The sequence below is a fragment of the Macrosteles quadrilineatus genome, unplaced genomic scaffold, assembly GCF_028750875.1.
Source record: "Macrosteles quadrilineatus isolate MER2022 unplaced genomic scaffold, UCM_ALF_1.0 Scaffold_6__1_contigs__length_79288215, whole genome shotgun sequence".
Taxonomy (NCBI): Eukaryota; Metazoa; Arthropoda; class Insecta; order Hemiptera; family Cicadellidae; genus Macrosteles; species Macrosteles quadrilineatus.
Window position 1 is genome coordinate 8,536,932 of NW_026542599.1, and position 26,696 is coordinate 8,563,627.

The window sequence follows — 26,696 nt, forward strand, 5'->3', positions numbered from 1 at the left end:
AAATAGCTGAACAAAACGTAAACATAATTATTTATTTGTTCCACAACTGCTTGGGTAGTTTTACTTCAGTTAATAATTTATGTTCAAATTTGTAGACGCTTGTGGTGTATTTTCAATTATTAGTTTATATATATATATATATTATATATACAGTTAATAAAATTCAGACGTAATGTTTTTCAGTCAGTGTGGCAACAGCGGAAAGGTCGTTCTCCACATTGAGGAGAGTGAAAACATGGCTACGGGCGAGAATGGGGGAGTACCGTCTTACGGGTCTTTGTCTACTTCACGTTCACCGGGATATTGAAGTAGATACTGAAAAAGTGATCGAATGTTTTGCCAAAAAGAGTGAAAGACGACTTGATTTTGTTTTGTAAATAGCCTAAGATCTAACAAGGATAACTATCATAGAATTCACTGTTGAATTTCCATTTTGTTTTACATGTAACTTAAATTAAAAAAAAACTGGTACTATAGCCTAATTATTGTCCAAAAATTCATGTTCCTCAAATCCCTTGATTGTTAAAATCTCACAATTTGCTTTTAAACTGTGTAAAAATGTTAGGTTAGGTTAGGCAACGTCAATAATGTAGTAAGCGAGAAACTTTTTTATTTTCTGAAACAATAATTGTTGAAGGAATACAATGCGCGTCAGCATTATGAAACAAAATATTTAAAAATAGATAATGTGAAATTACAGGGACAGTAGAGCAGACAAAGTTGTATCACTGAACAAAGTAGGTAAGTTTTGCACTAAAACTCTCCTTTTCAGATTACAAGAGATTAAACTTTTTCTTCGTCAGAGTGCTTAAAATGTCGACTTTGTAAGTATAATTTTCCAAATTTTACAATTTTCCCCCGGACCCCCCTTGCGCAATGGGGGGTATTCCATACCCCCCACACCCCCCGGTGGTCGAGATAGAATGGCCCCCCCCGAAAATTAGCCCTGGAACCGCCCTTGTTACATAGCTAAGAGTCATAGGAGATTGGCAGGATTTGAACACAGGACCTCAGGGACTAAGGCCCTGTGCTACTAGACCAACTGGTTCCTCTATATTATGGTTAAATAAAAATAACCTTAGTATCATAAGTCATTTATTTGGCCAGATTTACAGGGTTAATGCATTGACTAAGTCAGGAATACATAAAAAAATAAAATTTTTCTTATAAACTATGAAGTAACTATTAAACTAAACCATATTTAACAATTTCACCCGTCAACAATAAACTCACGTAAACAGTAATAGCATTTACACACTGGTAATTTTCATAAGGGTTTTTTTTTTAAATAGCAGGCCGACTCAATTTTTAGATAATTTGGCAAAGCATTGAAAAGCACTAGGCCCTACCATATAATAAAGATGTTTTTTTAAGGTGATTGAATTCCTGTTAACATACCTTCCTGACAACAGTGTCCGCTTTTAATGCATTATTTGTATATTAAATTAATTAACTTAATTAATAGAGAAAAAGAAAAGATAACATTTTAACCAAAAATGTTGGTTGTCTCGAACGACTTAGTCCTCTATATTTTGGATAGGTAATGTTGTGTTATTTTTCATTATAGGCTAAATTTAAAACTTCTCAACATCTTGGTTCTTTAAAAGCTTTAAAAAGATTTTTTTTTTTTTAAAGACAATATAAGCTAATCTTACCTGCACCAACCAAGGATGGTTAGGACCGGCTTGAAAAAGAACTTCTTTGCCACCGGCCCCGCAGCTCTCTAGGTTGATGAAAGCTCTTACTTCAGGGGCCCACTTGTGAGTCGTAATGAACCCGTGAGACGCCTGGGAACAAGCGTAAAAGTCAGTAAGCCTACTACAAACTTAATAACTTAAAAGAAATTACACAAAAACTTGCAAAAAAGATGGGCATCATTTACTCCACAGCTTTGGTGGAATTCTCGGGAATTAATTTCAGGTGTTTTTAATAGTTATGGCTGAAAAGTTATTACAAAAATTGTAAAAACCCAAACAGATTAGTAGGTCTAATTAATTGAATAAGATCAAGAGTTTTTTGTGTAGTTTTAAGGGCAACAAGCAATGTGCCTCAGACGAACAAGAAAGAAATGGTGATCAGCTAGGAAATTTTCCAGATGGAACTTGGATTTCAAATTAACTTAAAGTGTCAAAATTATTGTTGGATTCTAATTTTACTATAAATATTTTGTCCAATTCTTGCTGTGATAAATAAAGCCTTCTTCTATAATTTTTTGTTGTTGTAATAATTAAAAAAAAAAAACTGTCGAAAGAGCCACGACAATACAAGGCCGGCGAACAATGTGGTAAGATCACACTCACCAATAACTAACCACAAACGTGTAAACATTAGCACTGCGCAGACACTCCATATGAGTTAGTGCTACAACTGTTGGAACTGCCCACTTTTGTCTCGCTCCGGCCTTGTATTACGGAAGGCTTCAATGATATCATGTAAAATGGCTATGACATGATAAGTATTACTGTAAAATATAAATTTTATCATTCAAATCTCCTACTTTGTCTCAAAACTAAAAAAACGCTGCAATATGACATGAATCAACAAAATTCTGACTTAAAATAAGTAGGTCTCCTAAAAGTAAAACTCACCATAAGAGGCGTCTCTTCCGCTCCATTGAAGAGAAAAATTATGTTCTGTTGAAGTGGGTCGCGTTGCCGAGATATGACTCGAAGAACTTCCAACATGACAGCGCAGTTCAGTCCGTCGTCACTTGCCCCTAAGAAAAAAAGGTTGGATATTTTTAAGTGAAAAGTGCCTTAAACTGTTCGTTCAATTTGATTGATCCCTTTGAGCTATATTGACTGATTTATATTGATCCAAGAGTAACATGAAAATACTTCTTAAGTATTAGGTTAAGGAGGGTATATCTCAATAAAATCGGCTGAACTTGACATTTGCTATGCTACAAGGGGTATAGTTTATAATTAATAATTCTGCGAGTCTGCTTTTGGAATTTTGGTTGACCTGTGTTGTTTAGTGAGGTAAACCACCAGGTCTGACAATAGCCGAAGGTTTTAAAGATTAGAAATTCAAAATGTATCAGTGCCATTAAACTTTAGAACAATCCTTTTGTTACCCATATAGCAAAAATAGTATTTGTCTTAAATTGTGATGATTTGAAATTGACTCAGCTGTTCCTGATCACTGGGCTTTAAATAAACGATCCTGGTTGAAGAAACAGCTGATTTCAGTCAGTAACAAATAACACTGAGTGTGATTTGCTGTACAGTAACAATTAATTGGATAGTTGGATTAATGAATAGATAAATTCGAGAGACAAACCCACCTGCTCTTCCTCCACTTAAATTGTCACTTGCTCAAACATTTAGCGGTATATAGACGGTACAGTAGAACTCCAAATAAACAAACTCCAACGATCCGAATCTCTTACATACGGTAAATAATTTAAAAAACTTAAAACCACAGTAATAAGAATCGTTATAAAGAAGGCAGAAGCCATGACTGTGGCAAAATCCAAAACAAGGTAGTGTAGGTATGATCATTGCCTCCCAAGGTCATGGAAAAATTGGCATCGTTTTCCACGGTCGAGGCAAAATCATGAACATCTTCTGCAGTGTAGACATCATCCTTGTCTCCCGCAGTCTCCGAAAATTATAATCGTTCTCCAAAATCAAAGTGAAAGCATCAATTTTTTAAGGCAAAATGTTCACAGGCGCATTTTGTGATCACAAAAGTAAAAGCTTGGCTCAACCTATTTTCTGTAAAACACTTTGAACTTCAATCAAAATCTATCCGAATGTGGTGCGTTCCCAATTGATTTGGATAGTTGGAATTCTACTGTAGTTCATTTATTCAATACTTCAAGATGAGACCAAGTTTCGTCCATTTCATCATTTATTAATGTGGATTAAATACAGTATTATCTATGCCATCGATCAGATAATCCAAAAAAATTGTATAATCTACCAACTAATGAAACTGACTGACTAAACCATTATTTTCTTTCTAAAATAATAGTCGGTTATCATCATTTACCTGGACTTAAAGGAACAGAGTCAAAATGGCAGTTGACTAACAGACTTCCATTGACTGCAGAATGTGGTCCGATCTTGACTATTATATTTTGTATACCATTGTAGTGATACACCATTTTGTATGTCTTATGCGGAATACTGAAAGAACCCGTTGGTTTTTGAATGTCCTGGGATATCTTGTGGATAGGATTTGCCTGGAGAATCGTGTTATTGATTTGTAGCTGTAGAAAATGTACAGCATGAACTTCGTTGACAAAACTGCCTGCTACTTTGGGGCCAAGATCGGAAAGCTCTTCTAATATGCTTCTAGCTCTTTCAGCAATAAACCTGCCAAACAAAGAGGAGGATCAGTTTGTGGCTAATTGTCTTGAATTTCTTATAAATTACAGAAAACTGATGATATTTGCCTAAGTAGGCCTTGCCTGTTTACCTATTATTTTTACAAAAAATAATTTGCTACCTACGTCCCTTGGTTTGATTTAACAACACTTGTGTTACATCAATAACACATTGTTTACAACAGAAACCTCCCAAAATATTTGAATTACTGCAGTACAGTAACGGCATTTTACTTAAAAACTTGTAATTCAGAATATTTTTAGCGTTCACTCTAATCAAATGTACACATGTAGCTGGATAGCATATTTCTATTAATAGGCTAAGGAATCTGCTTCTGAGCCATAAATACCGGTACCGGTAGCTATTAGTCGGTAGCCTATGCTAATTCATTTTTTTTTATACTGTTTTAGAACTTCACTCTGGCAAGGTAAACTAATGCTTAAGGATAAGAGTCAAATTATTTTGTGGAGGGATTACTTTTTAAGCTCACTTTGGTATTACTGTATTGTGTAGGCCTATTGTACAAGTGTTAAACATGCTGTAAAAATTTGTTGTCTGTTAAAGAAATAAAATGTTAGAAGGATGTCTTTTAAACTGCAACGTTAGAAATATCCATAAGAAAAAAAACTAGAAAACTACTAACCTGTCAGCGTTGAAAGTTTCATCTGATATATTGAGGGGCAATGGCAACCTGTTGTTGAGCAGGAGAGCAATTATGTAGATAAGACTGGTTACGGATACAACAGCAACAACTGTGCCTGTGGTGGAAAGTCGGTGCAGCCTAGAGGTACAAGCGGTGGCCTTCTCGTCCATGATGGGAGGAGGCGGTGGTGGCCATTCCTCATCACCACTAGTCTTTGCTCGCTGTCTCAGCATTTGGGCCTACAGATGACAGCCTATGAATGACTGCTTAGGTAAAAAGAGTAAAGTGATTGAATGAGGATGAATAAACTATTAACAAAGAGGTACCGTAGTAATAATCTGAAAACAGTACTGCACTAGGTTTTGGTTTTTGTATAAGTAGGCCTAGTAACTTAAAATAATCTAAGATTTTTGCCTTCTTTTCAGTAGATGTAGGCCTACCAAAACTTCATTTTCTGATCCTGCAAACCTAGACAATAATACATAACAAATAATTGAGGAAAAGAACTTGCAAACTTATCTTACAAACAATAGATCATAAATATATTAGTAATTTTAATGTCTTAAGATAACGATCCAAGTCTTAAAACTTAAAAGTAAACAGCATTGGTTTCATAAGTTAAATGAACCTGACACATAGCATAAGCCTTGAAATTTAAATAAAAACACATTAAGTGGGTCTACCGTAGCTTGTATTGCGACAAATAATAATATAAATTTCTACATGGGTGAAAAATTGAAATGTAATAAAAAGCTACTTACTGCTAAATACTTGAGAAAATTATGTCTGTCAAATTTTAGTTTTCTTCAATGGCTGTGCATAGGGCCGGGTCTTAACCCAACACAAATAAAATGTTTAACAGTCTTCACACCAAACCTGTTTTGCATTCTTTAGTTGCATTTATATCTATAACACATGAAAGACTTAACGCAAAATTTACACATAAGGCAAGATAGAACGACAAAAAATTTGGTAAATAAATGTAATATTATCTCTTCTAACCTTTAACCTAGGGTCTATCGAACTTTTGTCTTCTGCTACGGCTATTGCTTTCTGCTTTCTGCTTCTGCTATGCTGCTATGGGCTGCCAGCGTCTGGTCTGGTTACTGCTCAGTGGGACAGTACCTCAGTAAAAAAGTGTACTTAAAATCGAGATGGCATTGAAAAAGCTATATACTACTATTAATGTATATTCTTTTTAAACTCTTATAACATTAAATTAATGAATAGACAGTGTTTTTTTCTTGTAACATTAAATTATTGGATGGATAGTGTTTAATCTGATCTGGGGCCATAGATTTAAAATATTTCTTTAACGTATTTGACTATGACATCTTAATGGATAAACTGATTTTCAGGTTGGATTGTTACTGACTAGTGACACAGTCTTTCCAGAACTCAGATTGTAAATATTAAACCCAATTTATTTTAAGTTGACAGCTAAGCGTACCAATAAAAAAAAAACTTCAGCTGTTGGAGATGTTCCATAAGGATGAGACATCTTCTAAGAGAGTACAGTATTTTTATCCATTCTTCTGGGGAAGGAGAAAGACAAATTAATTGCAGTCACGATGATCCCACCCACTAGTAGGATAGTTGTAGCATAGATAAAACCATAGATAAAACATACTCCATTAGACGTATGTTTTATCTGTGGTTGTAGCTTTCCAGCCTTGGTCATCAAAGGTAATAATTCCGGTATACCTATGTCCTATTTTTCTTATTCTTATCAAAATTCTTCTAACTTATTTGTAGTATATCTTTCTATTAAGTAGTTCTTACGCATTTTCTTAAAAATGTTATTATCTTGACAGCTTCATGTCTTCTGGCAGTTTAGTAAATACATTTTTTGATACCTAAATACTTGATGTGGTCCGGCTATTGCCAAAGATATTCGGTAGCAATTCAAAGGTAAATTAATTGATTAATGGTTTTGTTGCCTAAAGTTTTGTATGTAAGTACTTCATGGTTGTGTTTGTTTAAAGATTTCAGGAAACTATTGCCATAGCTTATTTTAATATACAGTATGAATGGAGGTAAGGAAAGGGGACTTTAAGATTAATGAAAATGAACATCATGTAGCCATTGTGTGAAAATGAACATGCATGTCAGACGAGAGTGCAAGAAAATATAACTGAAAATACTACAGTTATTTTTTTATTGAAGATTTTTACTAAAACAGAAAAAAATTCTAAACTTATGATGTAGAAGATTAATAATGTTTGATTTTTTTATCCGAGGGGAATCTTACACTTCGTAATTTGAAGCTTTTGGCTGTCGATTCCATTTTTGTGACCTACCCTTTCGAGCTACACGACACTTATCCAAGCCTGCTAAAAATAATAAGAAACTACTTCTGCTTTCTGCTATTTCGGAATGGGAATGGGATTGAATAGGTTGCGTTGCGTTGAGGTTGGGTTTAGGGTTAGGTGGGTTGGGAGTTGGGTTGGGAGTGTTGGTGGTACTTGGGACTTGGGAGTTGGGAGTGTTGGGACTTCTTAAAGTTCTTCAGTAATCAGTTATCAGTTTAGTTGAGTTGAGTTGATTACTATAACTTAATACAAGATTCCTAGATTGTGCTTGATGAGTGAATGTCATGAAAAGTTAGTTATGGGGAGAGAATTTGCAGTCACTGCAGCCTTTATTTTGTACATCCGTACTTATTTAACTTGTTTTTATAGTTAGCCTATTTCGTGGTTGCCGATGGTAATATCTGAACAAAAATGATTTTACTTTTAAAGTATTTCATATTCTTATTTTGGTTAGGATGCATGTTAATTTGTGGGATGTTCTTGTTTACCAGAGGATTTCTGCTTAATCGAGAAGTCCTGCATTTTTATTCATCATGCAAATCTTCTTCTAGTCTTGGCTTTTGTGATATTATGTTTAATTCTAGTGCAAAAAATGAAATAAATGGAGAGCAGATCCTAGAATGTACTGAGGAGAATGTTGTATCAAATCAATTGAACAATAAATTAGATAGTTCTCAGTTTTGTTTTAATAGCAATATAAAAGTGATTTTGATTTTGATTGATGCACTTAGTTATGATTTTGTTCTCTACAATGAAAGTCTTGTTGAGAATATTCCTCCCTATAAAAACAAATTGCCTTTCATTGATGAATTGTTAAAAAAGGAACCAGATAAAGGGAGGTTATACAAGTTCATCGCTGATCCTCCAACCACTACGATGCAGAGATTGAATGGTCTTACCACAGGAAGCTTACCAACTTTCATTGATGTAGGATCTAACTTTGATACATCTGAAATAAATGAAGACAACCTTATCGATCAGTTAGTAAAAGCCAAGAAAAATATAACTTTCATGGGAGACGAGACATTAACATTTATGTATCCTGGAAGATTTCGAAAAGAATATCCATATCCCTCTTTTAATGTCTGGGACTTGGATTCTGTAGATTCTAATGTAAGGGAACGACTGGTACCAGAAGTAAAAAGTAACGATTGGGATATTATAATAGCTCACTTTCTTGGAGTTGACCATTGTGGACATACTTACGGTCCCTTCCACTCAGAAATGGCAAGGAAGTTAACAGAAATGAACGAAGTAATTAGGTAAGTTATGTGTTTTGTATTGATTCAAGCCTAGGCCTAATAGGTATCACAGAATTTCCAGTTCAGGCTAGGTAGGCCTAAGTTACGGAGGTACAGTCCCACAGGAAAATATCTCATCAAATTTAATTTAGGCCTAGGCCTATCATTATAAATGATAACGAGAACATTAATAAAGTTGTTCTGTTTGTTTATTTTATCCTTAGCAAGTTATTATCATCCTAAATTTATGTACTACTCAAGTTATGTAGTTAACTTAGGCCATACATTAGACATAAAGAATAAATACCGTATAGACCGTCAGCATTGCTGCGGTTAGCATAAGTTCTGGCGTCCACCGCTAGGTTTGCCTTGTGGTTACGGCGCACACCGCTGGCCGTACTGGTCTGCTGGTCGCATACGGCTACTGCGCTCCTCGCCTGCAGCGGTGTGCGCCGTAACTACACGGCAAACCCAGCGGTGGGCGACGGTACCTTCCTTTGACAGTCTATAATTATTCTATTTGTCAATACTTAGGATTTGGTGAGTTAAATAAATACTTAACTTAAGTTATATAGAAAACCCTTTTGATTGTAGGTTTTTGTTATGTTTGATTGCTTCATTTTTTTATTTTATTGCCGTTTTTGTTAACTTATTGTTTGTTTTGTTAACATTCATAAAATATTATTGTTTTTGGTTACAAGTTTAATATGATTGGTAAGTTTAGTTTAATTACTTACTAAACATAGGTAATAAAAATTAAACAAAAGCGATACCGGTACCTTTATCAAACTGAAACAAAATCAATATTGCCTATTTCAATATTTAATCTGGTAACATAACCTAGTGCAGGTTCTCTGCAAAACTGTTGCCGGTAATTTAGGCTAGATTATGACTTACCATAGTAAATAGGCTCTCCCTCCAAAGTCAGACGTTAACCACTAGGCTGTCTTAACTCTCATAATCAATCGTTTTCCAATATAATCCCTATGTTACAGGAGTGTAGTTGCTGAATTGGACAACAATACTATTCTATTTGTTATTGGAGACCATGGCATGACTGCAACAGGTAACATTGAACCATATGCTACAATTTAAGACTAGTAGGTATATAAGGTAAGATTAAAGCAATTACACCAGAACTGTCCTGAAAGTAGCCTAACAAATATTTTACAGTGGAAGGCCTCATATCCGGGCACTTCGGGACCAAACTCTTGACCAGATCGGTACTATTAATAACGATAATTTACAATAAAATAATGTGTTAGGCCTACCAATAAAATGTAGTATAAAACATGTTGAAGTTTCTTTTGGGTTTATGTTTGTAAAACCAACATAGCATAATAGATTTATAACAATGACTAACACTAGATTAGCCTTGAAGATAATTTATTAGACCTTAAAATAGTATATAATTTTCTGCTGATTTTTCTTTTCTTATCCATTGTTAATACAATTACTGTATTGTACTAAACACACTGGAAACCTTTCAGAGGCTAGGCCCATTAGCTCAACTGAATATTGGAACAGTAAAATGTAAACAAACAGGAAAACCGTGAGAACGCTCAAGTCACGGAGACTGCTTCAAACTAAACGTCTGAAGGCCTTGAGAAAATCGTTTTGATATTGGCTTCGTAGAAGTTGTCGGATTTAAACTTTGAGGCTAAATATCAGGGGTTCTACTGTTATCATCAATCAACCAAGCTTTGGACTACGTACTGTGTTATGAACTTAAGTCATAGAAGTATTCAACAAATCCTGTCAGCAAACCATGATCTTGAGGGTTTGTTGCTGCCTTATGTTACTAGTTCATGTGACTCACAATTTTAGGCTTACTTCTAAAATGCTCCGTTTAGAACATGAATCCAGCTAAAACATAAATCAATCTATTCTAATCTCAGTCAGTAACAAAGCTATACAGATAATCTCACACCGTTTAACACTCACCCTTTTCTTATATTTGGATTAAAATACGCACATAGGTGGCCTCCCCATCTCAACTGATAGTAATAATAATAATAATCACACCCAGCTCCAACTAGTTGTTCCTTTGCTATTCAGCATTATAGACGGTAAATTTGTGTTGGTACAATAACCATACTACAAACCTTTTAATTTTTAATTGTAGCGGTAAACACCCTGCTGCAGACACTGTAAGGTAACAATAGTACACACTGACTCAGTTGGATGTTTTATTGAGTAAAGAAACAATCTGTTGCCGTTTGTCCCGTTCATTAAAAGCTGGATACAACTGTCTTTTACTTTGTGGACATCCCTCAAATTTTCAGGCAGTGTTTTTTATGAATAGGCTACAATATATTATAAAAAAAGGATATCTAAAAAAATCTCAATGCTTGATCTGTTGGTACAGTAATCAAATAAATATAATGTTGTTTATTGTTCCAGGGGATCACGGAGGCGCCAGTGAAGAGGAAGTGACCAGTGCAATGTTCGTCTACTCCAATCGAGCGTTTATCAAGGATATCGATCCAGTAGAAGAAGTCCGTCAGGTCGACCTTGTGCCTACTCTGGCATCAATAATGGGAACTGCAATCCCGTTTTCCAACCTTGGAAAAGTTGTTGTCAATGTTTTGCCTTCATTCTCACTCAAATCAGATCTTTCTAGTAACTGGGAATATATCCTTATCGCTCTGTGGACTAACATCAAACAAGTTACGTTGTATATCCAAGAATATGCTAAAACAAAAGAGGAGTTCCCTACTGAAAGACTTGCTGAAATAACGGACGTGTACAAGAAACTGAGATTGCAAGTCGAGGGTATAAGTGGTGAGGAAGAATTGTTAATTTTCATTAACGATTCAACACTGTTCATGCACGATGTTAGAGAAATGTGTGCACAAGTATGGGCGCAGTACAATACAATGGCAATGTCGAGAGGGTTAGTTTTGTACTTTCTGTTGGTAGCGTTTGCTTTCATTGTAATTGAAGGAACTCCGATCCATGAGCTAGATGGGATCATAGATTGTGTACTGATTCACGCTGCTTACAGTTTAGTCATAATCTCTTTGGTTGTGCTCGGTTTGTTGAGATATCTGGACGTTTTGCAGGATGCAGAACAACTGGTTTATTTTTGTGTGTGCACCCTCTCAGTAGTATGCTTGTGTATTATCGTAATCATAAACTGGAGTTCCATTGCCTGCCATTGGTATGAGATGAGTAAATCGTCAAACTTGGCAAGTGTATTCTGTAGACTCATTACGCTATTCAGTTTCGCCGGACTTTTTTCTAACAGTTATATTATCAACGAAACATTTACGTGTCATTTCTTACTGATCTCTCTCGTTTTTGTGTCCATGTTAGAAGTGAAAGGTGAAATCCCCAAAAAGGTTGCAAAGACTTTTGAATTATTACAGTCGTTAAAGTCCTTTCTTTTTACATCCAGAGGTAAAGCTCTGTCGTTAGTGTTTGTTTTGTTTCTATTGCTGAGGATTTCCGCGATCTACATAGTGTGTCGAGTCGAACAAAACTGTGTGCTGTCTAAGCCGTTACTGACTGAATCGTCGAGGTGCTTGTTGACGATAGTGTTTATCGCTGTGTTCATCACTGCCGCTCGTTTGTACCTGCGTAGTTGTGGGAACCTCGTGGGGTTCTCGCCTACAGTATTTGTCTCGCGCTACGCTCCTACGGCCATCGTCATCGCCACAGGTGGGTTCTGGATTCTACAGTCGCTTCCTCACAAAACCCAACACAAACTGTTAGAGCCGTGGCAGCTGCAGATACTGCCCAGGACCGCCATGTGCCTATTGATCGTCGGTCTGTCCACTCTGTTTATCCGTCCACTCAGTGTTTACCATGTGAGTCGTCACAGCAACAACTTCATCCCATATGACAACATCATACCTGCTCTGTTCAACCAGCTCAAGGAGGTAAACCATATGATTACTACTTACTATTGATTACTTTGTTTACATTAATCCTTTGCACTTCAAAGGCTGATATTATACCCAAGCATAAAATGGAACCTAAGAGTTTGATTCTTGTAGCCTTTAGAATTTCCAGATAGTAAAATAATCAAGATAACATACCTTAAGTCCAAGCAGTTCCTTTTCTAGAACATTGACTATGTATACATTTTGAGTTTTACCAACCCATTGTCAGGGCTACAGAAATGTGAAACATGAATCAGAACTTTACTTCATACAAGAATTTTTTGTATTTGAAAATCGCTTTAAGACAAAAACATCTCTATTGATTGTTTTCCATCGACCTATGTTTTTTTTCTGTTAACCTACTTTATTTTGCATTTGATGTTTTAATCAGCTAGGCTTATTGTTTAGGGAAAAGAAAATCAACTTGAAGGTGATTCTTTTTATATATTTTCTGTTTTAGACACTTAACAATCACTAGTTTTAAGATTTAGATAAAAAATATGTTGACACTATTTCACGTATGGTACCAATCCGTACATTTTATGAAATAAAGATGATGATGAAAACCATTTCTTTGCAGATTTGTTATTTTTGAATAAATTACCCATATATAAAAACATTGAAACACAACTTAAACTTTAAAAAAAATTAAAAGCTAGTAATTTTGTATCAGTTGAAGAGCCGGTCAGCAATAGTCTACGATAGAGATTTACTAGCTACTAAATAACATTTTTGTACAGGTGATGGTGCGGCGCACAGGCAGTGATGTGAAGGGTTACCCTGTAGTGTTTGGACTGGCCACTGTCTACAGCGCTTGTTACATCAATGTGTCTGTGCTGCTGACTCTGCTAGCCGTGCTACTGCTTGGTTCCGAGACTGCTGCTGCTGCCGTGCTGATGACGTTATCTCTTTGGACACTGGCCATTGTCACTGCCATTTCCCGCCAGAACAAAGGTATGAACATTGGATCTTTATGTTTTCTACATTTACCCAAACTTCACATCGGATTCAGATCAGAGATGTGCTCAATAGTAGGGATGTACAGGTCTCAAAACTTTGGGAAATTTTCAGGAGAAATAAATTCCCGATCATGGGAGGGGGTTACATTATTTTATTGGAATGTAATTTGTTCCAATCATCAGCGATTTTGCTGCGTCGTCGAGTAACAATGATGACATTTTTGAGATAGCAAGCTTTTCACAGTTTGAACCACGAGACGATGATATCCGTGAAGAGATGTTCTCGATAGCATTGCAATTGCAGAAGCTGTTCATGATGGTGCCACAATCGCGGGAGATAGTTTTTTTTTTTTTTTTTTTTTGTCCTAAGATGCTAGGCATGAACCTGGGATTGTTTTTCACATTACTTCAGGCTAGGGTTGCGGCATTATCACTTGGATAAAATCCATTGGTGACTTGGCGGGGATCGAACCCGGGACCTCAGGGACTGAAGTCCCGCGCTCTAACCACTACGCCAGCTCGCTCCCCAAATCTCGCGGGAGATAGTGACGACGAGCTATGTCTTAAAATGTGGTTGTAAACGTGGGACATCAAGGGGATGGCGTTGTGACCTTGAGACATGTTGATGATGAGGTAAATGGTGTCCATGGCACCTTGATTTTTTAAATATGAATCATTTTCCATTGAACTGAACGATCAGCCGTGAACATTTAAACTGTTATAAATAAAGTTTGTCAGTATCACCAAATCTTTTAATCCAAACTCTACAAATAAATCAAAGGCTGGGGGGGGGGGCAGGCCCTAAAACATCATAACTAACAAATCTTTGTTTGTTTACGTCGGTAAAATCCAAAAAAGATAGTAAACAAACATTCTTTTTGTGTAGTAAACAATATAATGATCAATTTTGGTAGGGGATAAACATATAACGGAAACAGTTTATTTCACAGTAGTGCAGCAAAATATACAATTCCTCACTCATAAATTAATTTTAATTTTTTGCACTAAAATTAATTAGGCTATAATAAGCCTAGATAAAATTACAATCAAAGTTTGATTAAGTAGTCTAATATTCTAATGACAGTAAGTGGTTACAATAGAAAACATAACCTCTCAGAGAAGTTGTGAGTAGGCTAGTGATTGTCAAGTCATTAAATCTTTAGGAACATATTACCGATTTAGATTCTATTGTTTGTTAGGGTAGTAATGGCGAAAAACGTTGTGCGTCACTTGTCCGGTAAACACCTACCTATTTACCGGACTAGTAACGTAAGATAATATTTAGTTACCTGTGCAGGGGTTGCCTGTGAAGTGCCGTGGTGGTGTGTGGTCGCCTGGGGCCTCTCCAGTATCCACTTCTTTTACGCTACGGGTCACCAAGCTTCATTCTCCACTATTGACTGGAAGTCCGCTTTTCTGCTATCGCCCAACTCAGAGTTGTCGTCATACATTGTCCCAGCTGTCCTGGTGAGTTATTCTGACCATTGACCAAAGACATTCCATCCCCATTTCAAAGTTGCTGGATTAAAATCAAAATGGATGTACTGAATTTAGCGAATACGTCGACCTTTCAACCAAGTCCAGCTGATAGGACAACTTATTGCATCTTATAAAAAAAAATTTTTTTGTCTACTATGTCAGCAACAAAATCTAAGGCAAAAAAGTCTAAATGTAAGACCCTGGGAAAGAGTCCAAACTAGCATAAGAAACATAAAGCATTGCACTCTATCCGCAAAATGTTAGAATATTTCGCTGTCACTGGCAGCATTTTCAAGGAAGAGAGATTTTAATGATTTAACGGTGGTCAGGGAAATAATTACCTCCGTACCAATAGTTGTTTCATGATGAATGGCTTGAACTGGATCGTATAAATTAAGTAATAAAGGTTTAAGTTACCTGTTGTTTGTCAAAACTATCCGTTGTAGTACAATTAACTGGAGTTATTTCAGGCTTTCTGAAATGGAGCACATCGTCAGGTAAGAATTCCAAGCTAACCATAACACTACCATGGATTTTGTTGGAAGATTGAAATAACTAAAAATAAAACATGGCACAATTGTTAACGTTGACAAAACGAGACATTTCTTAGAACCGTTCGAACACTGATTGAACTCGAGATGAGGTGACGGTAGAAGGTATTTCGCTCCACGAAAAGGGATAATTAGCTGAACCTGATTATGCTAGCCATGAAAGGTAACTTGATACAACTGCTGTTAATTATACTACAGTACAATGTTTAGACTGATAACAGGTACTGTAACTTAAAACATCCTTATTTAAGCTGGGTTTAACGCTGGGAACGCGGAGAGCTGACTCCTCTTGTCTTAGGTAATTTATTTAATGTTACCGTTTTCCTTGAAGCGGAGCGGAATGCCATGTTACTCGCTTTTCCACCCTCCGCCCTCTGCTCTCCTCTTCTCGATTCCTCTAATTTGTTTATACTGGGAGTGCTGAGGAATTGGTTGTTCTCAATATGTCATTACTGTAGTTTTGACACCGATCTCCTGTAATTGTGTCGAAACCATGATCATGATGACACATTCGCAGTAAGATTAGACTAGGCAAAAAAAGCTTCTTCATACAAAATGGTCATTCACTGGTGCGCTCATCCTATTTGAAAATTGGCTACTGCTGGTCTACTACATCTGAAACTAAGTGCTGTAACTAACTGCTGATCATTGTTTCAGGTCATAGGCAATGTTTTCTCATCTCATATTCTTCACGCCATTTTGTTGCCATTGTTGGTGATTGTGCCGCAGACTCTTGCTTCATCCATGCATGATGCCAAGAGGGCCGAACTCAACCTGTTTGAACGTGACAGACAGATGAATCGGGCCGTTTTCAAGTTAATCATACAATATATGCTGTTTTTCAGTCTTAGGGTGAGTTTAGGCTTTTCACTTGTTGGCTGTATTGTGTAAATGAGTCTACAATGAGTAAAATATTTTTGTCACACTGAAAGCAAGTGATTTCTCGTCTCTTTGTAGACTTGTAGAATGTCGCTGTTTGAAACAGATAAGTACAATTAGCTTGATGGAGTTCAGTGAAATTACCAAGCACTTTTTCAAAAAGGCATATAAGCTTAACTCTTTAGACAAATGGAATTTTACATATTCTGCAGGTTTGCTGTGGCGGGGGTATTCAAAATCAGACATTTTACTTATCTCTATATAGGGATTAAGCAATTACCATAGGTCTCATAGTAAGACCTGGGCCTGGGACCGAATTCACTTTTTAGTTTTTTGATGTCCCCAGAGGCAAAAAACACATGTCCACATTCATACATATTTATATTTACTAGAAGTAAGTCGTCCAGTGGCCAAAACTCGACCAAAAATGTATTGTACAGACTTCTCTATTTTCAACCGACGCTGCAAATTTCCCATATAGAGAATAAGCATTACGATACTTTAATACTTAAATGAATACTTATACTTTTAAATGAAATGGCTGCCATACAAAGTAGGTATTTTGGTATCATGGTAAGATCTAGACCCAGAATAAATTTAGTTTTTGTTTTAATTTCACCCAAAAGCCAAAAACACTATGCGTTAAAATTTTTAAATTATGTCAGTTAGCAAGATAACTCAACTAACGAGTTTGCAAACCAGCTTTCCAATTTCTGACTCACAAACATAAAATTTTGGAATGTAGTTCTAAACCAGGTTGAAGAGCTAAAAAAAAGTTATTTTAATAATTTGAAACCCTGTTACGTCTTAATGCTACGGGAAAAATTCCATAAAAAGTCAATTTTAAATTCTCGTTTTATTCTTATAGAATAAACTGTTGTACTTGATTTGCTCGTTAATTGGTGTATTTTGATTAAATTTGGCTGGTTTTATTTTATACTAAGCTTTTAATAATTCACTACTATATTCAGCCTACCTATTGTTTTTTTAAATAGGGGGAAAAATCTGAACATTTTAAGGAAGCTGCTAAGTAAAGATTCAACTATGGTAATTCACCTAGTCTGCAGGTTTGCGGCGGCGGTATTTTTGACTTTTGGTTCCAGGTTTAACATTATTCACAAGACTCTTTTTTAAATTAGTGAATTTTTGCAGGTGTTTGGCTGCATGTTAGCAGCCAGTATACATGCCCGCCACCTCATGGTGTGGAGCATCTTTACACCTAAGTTGATCTTCGAAGGTATCGGGTTTGTTCTCAGCCTTCCCTTCACGATGGTTGGGTTTTTCTTGCTCCAGAGGATAACCACGAGATTAGACTCTTTGCTCCAAGACATCCAACGGTAATCCTCTGCACAAAACCTAGTACTGATAAAGTTTTTATTGATGATGGTTTATCAAACTTGATTTATTTGGAAAGATCTCTTGGATTAGGAATACATTGAGGAATTGATACACAACGAGCTTACCCAAAAAATAGTTCCAGCAGTTGACAAAACAAAAAGTTCACATTCACAACACAATTATTAATTATGTTGTAGATTCATTAATTGTGTATTGAGAACGTGTGAAGTATTTTCTTTGGTTAGTCGTGTATCCATAACTTAATATTTTTAACTTGACTCTAAAGGAGGCTTCTTTATCTCCTAAGACTAAAACAAAGGGAACTGAAATTTGTCACAGAAGTTACAAGTATTTATTCAATGAACACATAAGACCAATAGATGGAGCACACATATCTAACTAACATTCAAGCAGCTGAAGCCTGGTCCGCCATCTTACTGTAGGATAGAAGCACTAGATGTCAATGAAAATGGCACCAAAACTCAATGTTTCGCTTCAAAATAACTCGACATTTAGTATACTTATACTAAAGTTATATGGTTGAAATTTCGTATGAGTGAAGTCAATAAATCTAGGACACTAATAGTTTTAAATTAAAAGCTTAAGAGTTGATAAAAGAGTTTTGAAATATGACATGAAATAGTTTGTCGGCTACTACTTTTTTTATTTCTTGGAGTGGTAAGTTAAAAAACGGTGGATTTTGTAGCTAAAGAGTTATATGTTCTGGATCATTTTTTTTTTTAATTTTTAGCTGCTATAGTTTTGGTTATACCATAGTCGATACACGCCACGGCACATATTGTCACGGATATTATTGATATCAACTAACATTAAATTTAATTAGATGCGCTCGCTACTAGGGCTCATCACAGCCGGCATCCGCCATCTTGTTGTAGATTAGTGAAAAATCCTGGCTTCACGTCACAGCCAACGTGCTCCATCTATTGGTCATATGTGATCGCTGTATTTATTACAGGTAGAAAACCAGTGATTGTCTCTTCTTTGTTTTGGTTTCAGTATCTGTAATTTTGGACAGAGTAAGCAGTCTGTTTGCTCTTTGTTATGTTTTGACCAGGAAAACTAAAATATTTTGTTGCTAAAACTGTATGCTAATAATAGGAGTTCCAGCCAAATTTGAAGTAAAGCCGGGTTTTCCTAGGCGCGGAATCGGCGAGCGGAGAGAGGAACGCGGAGAGCAGAAATGAGATTAACATGGTGTTACGCCCCGCTTCTAGGAAAACAGTAACATTAAATTGCCTAAGACAAGTGGAGTCCGCTCTCCGCGTTCCTCTCTCCGCTCGCCGATTCCGCGCCTAGGAAAACCCGACTTAAGGCAACAGAAGTTTCAAATGCTGTCATACTTACCCACAAACGTTGTTGAATATTTTATTTTGCTATAACTAAAAGTGGAGTCGATACCAAATAAAAATCTGTGCGTTTTTCCATACCCTTTACAGTTCCAAGATTTGAGATTTTATTTATCAAGCAAGAAATAGAAACGAGAGTACGTCGTTTGTACTTTGATCTTGAAGAAATTAGAAAACTGCACAGATTGTAAATATGTTTTAATAATGAATACATTGTGTGCTCTTTTTGGAAATCCTCAAACAGTTAGTTTAAATATATATATATAAACCTTGTTTTTTTCCAAATTACTAATAAATAACTTGAATTATTCTGGGGGAGTGTTAAAGTAGAGGAAATGGGGCTTTTTTACATTTCTATTTGATGTGAAGAACTTTGATATCTCAGTTGTGTGTGGCAAATGATAATCACTTTTTTCAGCTTAGCATTTTTTTACTTTTTTGTTGTAGGAAATTTTTAAATATTAATGTTAGGATCTTGCATACTATGTGGAGCTTTTTAGTATATATGGAAGACATAACACCAATTATTGTGTTTAAAATATCTAAAGTTGTTTTATTAAACATTATCTTCCAAATAATAAACTGTACGTCAAAGTAAAGCATTAACCGTTGATATTATAATTTTGGGTTTCCAACTGGGAAGGATGATACAGTCCTATAGTTCATGTTGAACATGTTATATTTATTTAGTTGAATTAACATACGCTTGGAAACTGACCGCAGGACTTTTTTAATCAGCTACCTACGAGTATTATAGCTATTTTTGTTTTCTTTGCATCTATGTGACTATTACAATCACCTTTGGGTAACAAAATTAGTGATTATGTTCTCTATGTTATTTCACATTGAAATATTAGGGTGTTTATAGTTGTTATGCTTAAAGTGTCAATATTATTTAACCATTTCCTATAATTAATTATCTGGTTTAAGAAAGGACAAATTTCTGTAGCTCATGGTTTAAGGAAAATACATAGGTGTGCTATTCTAGTCATATGCTGACGTCACTCAGATTGCAAACACCATTTTACCATTTAGAAAAATTATAAAAACAATAACAATCAAATCAAAACAAATATATACTTGTATGGCAATACAATCAGCTGATTTTTTGTTTGCAATCTGGGTGACGTCAACTTATGACGGAAATAGCACACCTATAAAAAGCCTATAATAAGCTCTTTAAAAAAATGGAGGAGTTTTAAATTTGTATAGCAGTTATTATCTATCGATAAACAAAGTTCTATTGAGATTCATGTTTTTACAAGTAAATTTCAAATTCAGAAAAAATATATTGTAATGTTGAAGGATTAAGTTTTTAATTGTTTTGCATGAAAATATTTTAAGAAAGATTATATTACTGTTTAGGGTTCACTATTGCTTGAAAATCATAATTTCTTTAGTAGCAGCTCCCTTAGATAAAGTAGAAATGTAAAGGTAAACATTGTATTGTTTAACGTTTTATCTAATTAAGTAGAAACAAGCTGAATTTACAGTTTTTAAAACTTTTGCAATCTTCTACTAAATTTCCAAATCTACCAACAACTTTTTTACTTTTGTCGTATTGTAAATAATGTTTTTCATAAGTTTTGTGATTTGAGTGTTCACAAGAACAGTTCATTGGGTAGCCTACTGAATGCTTACTAGCGAGATTGACACCCACTACAACCTATGGTTTGTAAAATACTGTTTAGTGAAAGATGGCCTCATTTTTCTGATATGTTCTAGGGAAGCCTCTTTCACCAAATATTTCTCCTTGTTTGTAAATGATTTGTCACAACATAAATTAGTGAAGGATATGGTAAAATAATAAATTGTTATTTATAATTGCGTGCAATACTTTGGTTGAGTAATCAATGTAAAATGTATTGGACAAGAATGAGAACAAAATATTGTGTTAAGAAATACTGCGAAATGAGAACTGCTGCAAATACTTTAATGCTGTCTAAGTGAATATGGTATTTATGAATTTTAGCTTGCTTGAGGATGGATTATATTTATACAAAACTCTGGTTTTGTTATTTACCAAAAACAAAAACTAAGGTAAAACCTCACTAACTCAACCATTTGTGGACATAAAGATCATCATCGTTTCCTACGGTCACGAAAACATCATCGTCGTCTTGTGCGATCACAGCAATAGCGGTAATTTCCTGATAGTGTGATATTCTTAGACGAGTCGGGTATCAATATCGGAATCGACTTTTGACGATCGATTCTCGATACCGATACCAATGTCCAAGTATCAGTGGTATTGAGAATTTGTTACTTAGATGAGTATTTTTACATATTGAATAAAAAATCTTCAAAAATTTTTTTTATATTCAACAATTCAAACTAAATTTTGTGAAAAAATTTACTATTTTGTGTGCACCCCTGTTGACTATCTAATTACACATTCTGTCAAGTTACCGGTGTGTCAAGTTAGTGAGATTTTACTCTATATATTATAAGAAAGTGCTTTATAATATTTGCTTCAATTTACTGCACTCGTAATGAAACTGATTTGTTCAAATATTGCTGAAATAAAAAACCTTGTACACATTTTGTTTGGGATCTTATCAACAAATAAATAAGTATAAACTATGTGAACTGTCACAACAAATTCATTTTTTTAAATTTCTTTCACGTTCAAAAGTTCAGTGAAAATTATTCTAAATCACAGAGCTCAATGTTGTTTTTTATGTTTGATGCTACTTCCACTAATGGTGGTATCTTTGAAACCTTTATGCTGCCTGCCCAAATCCTTTTTTGAGTATTTATTACACCTAAGCTAAGCCTGTTTAACATGTTCAATAATTCAACTTGACAATTGCAATTGCCATAACAGCTGATTTGATGAACTGAACTGACACGAATACACACACTATTAAATTGCTGGCTTGGACATTTCCATACTGTTTACATCATATTTGTTTACATTAAATTGATAATGTGAATTGATCATGAGTAGGGGGCTTTATATCTTACATTTAAAGCTGTTAAGAAAATTAAATTATTTACTGTTTAACTATTTTCAGTGTATATACAGTGTTCTGTAAGGTGTCTTGCCAAGTTTTCACTGCCATTTTAGATTTAGTTCACATATATTCATACTAGGCTCTTCCAGTGTAAGTAGATACTCCTTAGTGGATATAATGAAAAATTGTGTGAATCATATCTTGTTCTTTGTTTAAAATGTACATAACAGTTGATCATTAGTATATTTTGTTTTTTATATGTTTGAAATATTTGTGTTTTTTGTTGACGGAACAGCCCAAATCCTGCTTTTGTTACTACTTATGTCCTCCGTTTTGTTAGGTATCATTGTTGATTGGTAGTTAATTATTAAAATTAGTATCTGGGTCCAGAATCATATTGATAAAATTTGGAAACAAAAAAATATTTTGTGGGATGACTATCCCAACGCATACCCACTAAGAAACACAACAAGAGAACATCTTTTGTTTTCCTAATGCATACAATGTCCCTGCTGAGGGTTAGTGGAATTGTCAAGTGTTTGGAAGCACATCTGCACAGTGGGGTAGTGGATTTTGTGCATGTCTTATAAAAGACAATATTTAAAGACGAAATTTACTAGAATTTCCAGACTGTGAAAAAACATTGAAGACGGTTTATTGTCAAATCTTTGTTTGATGCATGTGCGCCAAGCTCTAACTAAATCAACACAAAAAAGTGTTTTGTCTGCTGCAGTATGCGACAATCCTGACGTGTTAGAGAAGTTGAAAAGGTTATAAATTCATTTTAAGCAAATAAAATTTTCTCTTGTACAGTAGCACATTTGAAATATAAATTGACAATTTTTCTATTTCTTTTATAAAACAACATCACTTGTAACTTCCGCTGAGACTTAATAAATAAAAAGGCCTTTATTTGCAAGCGAGTTTCATATACATGTTTTTCAAACTTACTCAAGTCAAACTAAAACTAAGCTAACCTAATATATACATAAATATAATCCTACAAAATAACTACAAAGAAAAAACATTTACAATTTACATTCGTTTTTCTGCATTGCGGCCCTGAATGAACCATATGATTTGGAGCTCTTCATGTCCTGAGGGAGGCCATTATACAACTGTGGGCCGAAATAAGAAAATGACTTTCTTTCAACCTCAAGCCTCACTGTACAAGAACAGCAAAGTTAGGCCTAGTTGAATACAGAAAAAGTTTAATCAAGCAATATTTTTACTTATACATTGAGTACCTACTAATGTTGTGCCAAGACTTAGCCCAGTTTAAGTTACAGGGGTTTTATGTTTTTTTTTCTGAGGTAAAAGTAACCAACATCACGTTTTCATTCAGCCAAGAATATTATTTAACCACTTCATTTGTCACCATACTTTTCTGATTAATTAATCTAATTACAGTATGCATTGTTTATATCTTGTCAACAATTTCATATTATGGTATTGTAAGCATTCTTATTGTCAGAGGATTTATTTTTAGTTTTAAAAACACGATTTTTAAAAATTAATTGTTACTAGTCATTTAGTATAAGAATGATAGTCCAAAGTTGTATATTGTATTTTTTTCAGATTTTTTAAGACCTTACTTTGTAGTTTTTAAGAGTCAGTCTATTTGTTAATTTACTTAGTATTCGGAAGTGTTGTTAAGTTTACTATACTTCAGCAACAAAATAATGTTAAGTAGTGATGAAGAGTATTGTAATGTTTAGCACAATTTTCCAAGTGCAATAAAAGTATTGATTTTAGATGTTGTATGAACTTTTGTCATTACCTTTTCCCAATAATCTTAGTAATTATAAATCACTCATTTATTTGCAATTGTCATAGCACATAAATTTAGCAACTGTCACCGTAATGTGGTCAAGTGGAATCAAATCAACTACAGGCAAGAGAATAATTATTGTTATCAGTGAGCATATAATTTCATTAAATGATTGCCAAACTGTTTTATATAGCAAATGTCTGGCGGCTGACCAAATTGACATTTATTTCCCACTTAAAACTCACTCTCAGGTGATGAAGGAATGGAGAATAAAAGAACCCAGTATGAGTACTCAAGAAATGGTCGGTATCTTAAACACTGTAGTTTTACAAATTGAAATACGCACCCTGTGGTGTTAACACTTTGAACAAGTCTATGTGAAAAAAAACATTGTAAAAAGGGTGTTGGGCTGTTCATCCCATAGCTGCAGATCACAGAGTTTTTATACACTACTAGTGTCCCTGTTGCTCGAAATCGAACAATTCCTAAGTATTACAGGCGTTATTTTAAAAACGAATAACATCCATAATTTCTGATGACTTTAAAAAATTTGTCTCAAAGATTATGGAAATACTCAAGATGTACATAACAGATCTATATAATCAACATTTCTTATAAATATCTTATCATTTTTCCAAAGCTGATCTAGTTTTTTAGTGTTTTCTACAAATAGCCTAATTCATAGCCGCATTAGGTTGTCCATAATAACGATTATAAATAAAAAAAAGTTCTATTTCTTTTCCTTGGTGGTGTTCTATGACTTTTCTATGTTTCCATAGTTTGCAAATCGGCTCTTTCAATGATTACTACGAAATGCAGCACAGTGTTAATTCAGTTTCCTTTTTAGTATATCAATTTATCCAGGCTCTCACTTTTTTCCATTGTAATATTTACACCAACCCAAATGAAAAAGTAAACTATTAAATTTAAACCAAGTCAGTAAATGTTTGTACCAAACTGTTAAATTAGCAATATTGTTGACTGTTTACAATTAACATATGTTCTTCTCACTTTTAATTTCTGACAACAGCTGGAGTTTCATAACCATTTTTGTTTCCCATGTTAATCTTATGGAGAAATACGAAAATTAAAAGGACCCTAGGGCCTCACTCTCTAATTATTTGCCTAAAAAGAAAGTTTCCTGCACAACTTCACGTTACGCTCTTTCCAATGACACCAAAAACATGACAATCGGTTCAGTAGTTTCGGAGGAGTAATTGTCACAAAAAACCTGCTTGCGTATTAAATAAGTACTAGTTGCTCTGCCCGTGCTTCGCTACGGGGTGAGAATGCAGAAAAGAATAATTTGGTTTTACTTTAAGATACTATAATATACTATAAGAAACAGTTACAACACACTTACCAGGAAACATATAGGCATAGGCTCAATCGTACCTATTGATTATTTAAATGAATATCTCTTAATGTATTACAGTACCATCATTTTATATAGTGTATATATATCATTTAAAATATATGCAAAAGTATAACTCATTGACCACATGGCACCAAGAAACAATTCTCCTTGTAAACAAATTAAATTAAATAGCAGAACAGCATTTCTGACAACAGCTGGAGTTTCATAACAATGTTTGTTTCCCATGTTAATCTTATGGAGAAATACGAAACTTTAAAGGGCCCCAGGGCCTCACTCTCTAATTATTTCCCTATAAAAAAAGTTTCCTGCACAACTTCACGTTACGCTCTTTCCAATGACACCAAAAACATGTCAATCGGTTCAGTAGTTTCGGAGGAGTAATTGTCACAAAAAATCTGCTTGCGTATAGATATAGATTATAGATTTGAAGAGTTAAAAGATAACAATGACAAGTTTTTATGCACTTTCATATGTCCCAAACATCATTTATCGAACTTGAGATCAACGTAAGAACACTGGTGAAAAGCTGTCCAAACTGTCTGTCTGGCTTGACATGTTCCTCAGGAAATTATTGAATTAACAGAGGTAAGGAAATTAAACAATAAATCTCTGTGAAAATTATTATATTATTGTAAGCAGAATTGATATGTAACCTAAGAACAGTTTATCTTAACAAATATACAGATAGTTCTTAACAAAAATTATTATCAAAAATAAATGTCTTATAATTATTAAAATTATTGTAGCCCATATACATTTTAACACATTCACTGCTAATGATATGTAATACTTTTATAAATGGCTAAAAAACATAAACATTAACATGATCATGTTAATTGAGTGACAATATATCTTTAATTAAATAAATTTTATACTATAAATTGTGGATTAAAATATATTATGTAATTATATACATCATGTATTATATATCTGCTAATATACTTATGACGCACAAGTGCGTCATTAGCAGTGAACGTGTTAAAATGATATATACATATCTACATTTATACATTTCTAAATCAGGAAATGTGTTAAAAATATTGTTTCTGCTGTTTAAAAAGTGGCCACCATTCTCCAATATGGTAACTAACTTAAAAATTAAAAAACATATTTAAAATCTTTTTTAAACTTAGGTTCAATTTAAGACTTGCCAACTTTTTATGAGCTGCTAGATGCAGAATGTACAAAGCAAACAGTTTTTTGGTAGATACAGCTCCTGAAGTAGTGGCTTTAGAGAAAGAATGCCAAAAATAAAAACGTATCATCTGTGGTAGCATAACCCAAATACTCCCACCACAGCAATCCTGCAGACTAAGTGAATTTTCCTGGCTGGATTTCTACTAAAATATTCGCTTAAAATTGTCCGATTTATTTCCTATTCAAATAACGAGTACTTAGTTTTGCTACTACAGGGAAGGAATTAAGGTTTTTTTTATGTTGATAGCTTACTGTAAAATAAACAAAATTGCAAAATTTGATAAAAATATATCCACAAACAAGCAAACTACAACAGTTTATTTACTATCCATAAGAATAACATGGGAATTTAAATTTTTTTTTTAATTATCTCTGTAAACGTTAAGCATACAAAATTGCTTCA

General features: G+C 34.4%; 2 protein-coding genes across 2 annotated transcripts in view; one reads left to right on the forward strand and one right to left on the reverse strand.

Moving 5' to 3' along the window:
* The window catches only part of LOC128996510 (endoplasmic reticulum metallopeptidase 1-like), a 30,511-nt gene extending 24,503 nt beyond the window's left edge, over window positions 1–6,008 (reverse strand). The window contains exons 1-5 of the mRNA XM_054421889.1: window positions 5,739–6,008; window positions 4,978–5,216; window positions 3,997–4,322; window positions 2,589–2,716; window positions 1,656–1,787 (exon numbers count right to left, since the gene is read on the reverse strand). Of these exons, the coding sequence (XP_054277864.1) occupies window positions 1,656–1,787; window positions 2,589–2,716; window positions 3,997–4,322; window positions 4,978–5,210 (819 nt within the window). The 5' untranslated portion in view covers window positions 5,211–5,216; window positions 5,739–6,008. The remainder of the gene's footprint in view (window positions 1–1,655; window positions 1,788–2,588; window positions 2,717–3,996; window positions 4,323–4,977; window positions 5,217–5,738) is intronic.
* Window positions 6,009–7,471: 1,463 nt separating this feature from the next.
* On the forward strand, window positions 7,472–18,763 carry LOC128996743 (GPI ethanolamine phosphate transferase 3-like). Its single transcript, XM_054422195.1, has 8 exons — window positions 7,472–8,551; window positions 9,526–9,596; window positions 10,934–12,414; window positions 13,158–13,371; window positions 14,674–14,843; window positions 16,064–16,258; window positions 17,438–17,622; window positions 18,641–18,763. The coding sequence occupies exons 1-8, from the start codon at window positions 7,701–7,703 to the stop codon at window positions 18,705–18,707; spliced, it is 3,234 nt and encodes a 1,077-aa protein (XP_054278170.1). The 5' UTR covers window positions 7,472–7,700; the 3' UTR covers window positions 18,708–18,763.
* The last annotated feature ends 7,933 nt before the right edge of the window (window positions 18,764–26,696 follow it).

Coding starts and splice junctions, on each gene's coding strand:
- LOC128996743 (XM_054422195.1), top strand. CDS start 7,701: ATGATTTTACTTTTAAAGTATTTCATATTCTTATTTTGGTTAGGATGC. Junction 12,415..13,157: donor TGTTCAACCAGCTCAAGGAG/GTAAACCATATG, acceptor ATTTTTGTACAG/GTGATGGTGCGGCGCACAGG. Junction 13,372..14,673: donor CATTTCCCGCCAGAACAAAG/GTATGAACATTG, acceptor TTACCTGTGCAG/GGGTTGCCTGTGAAGTGCCG.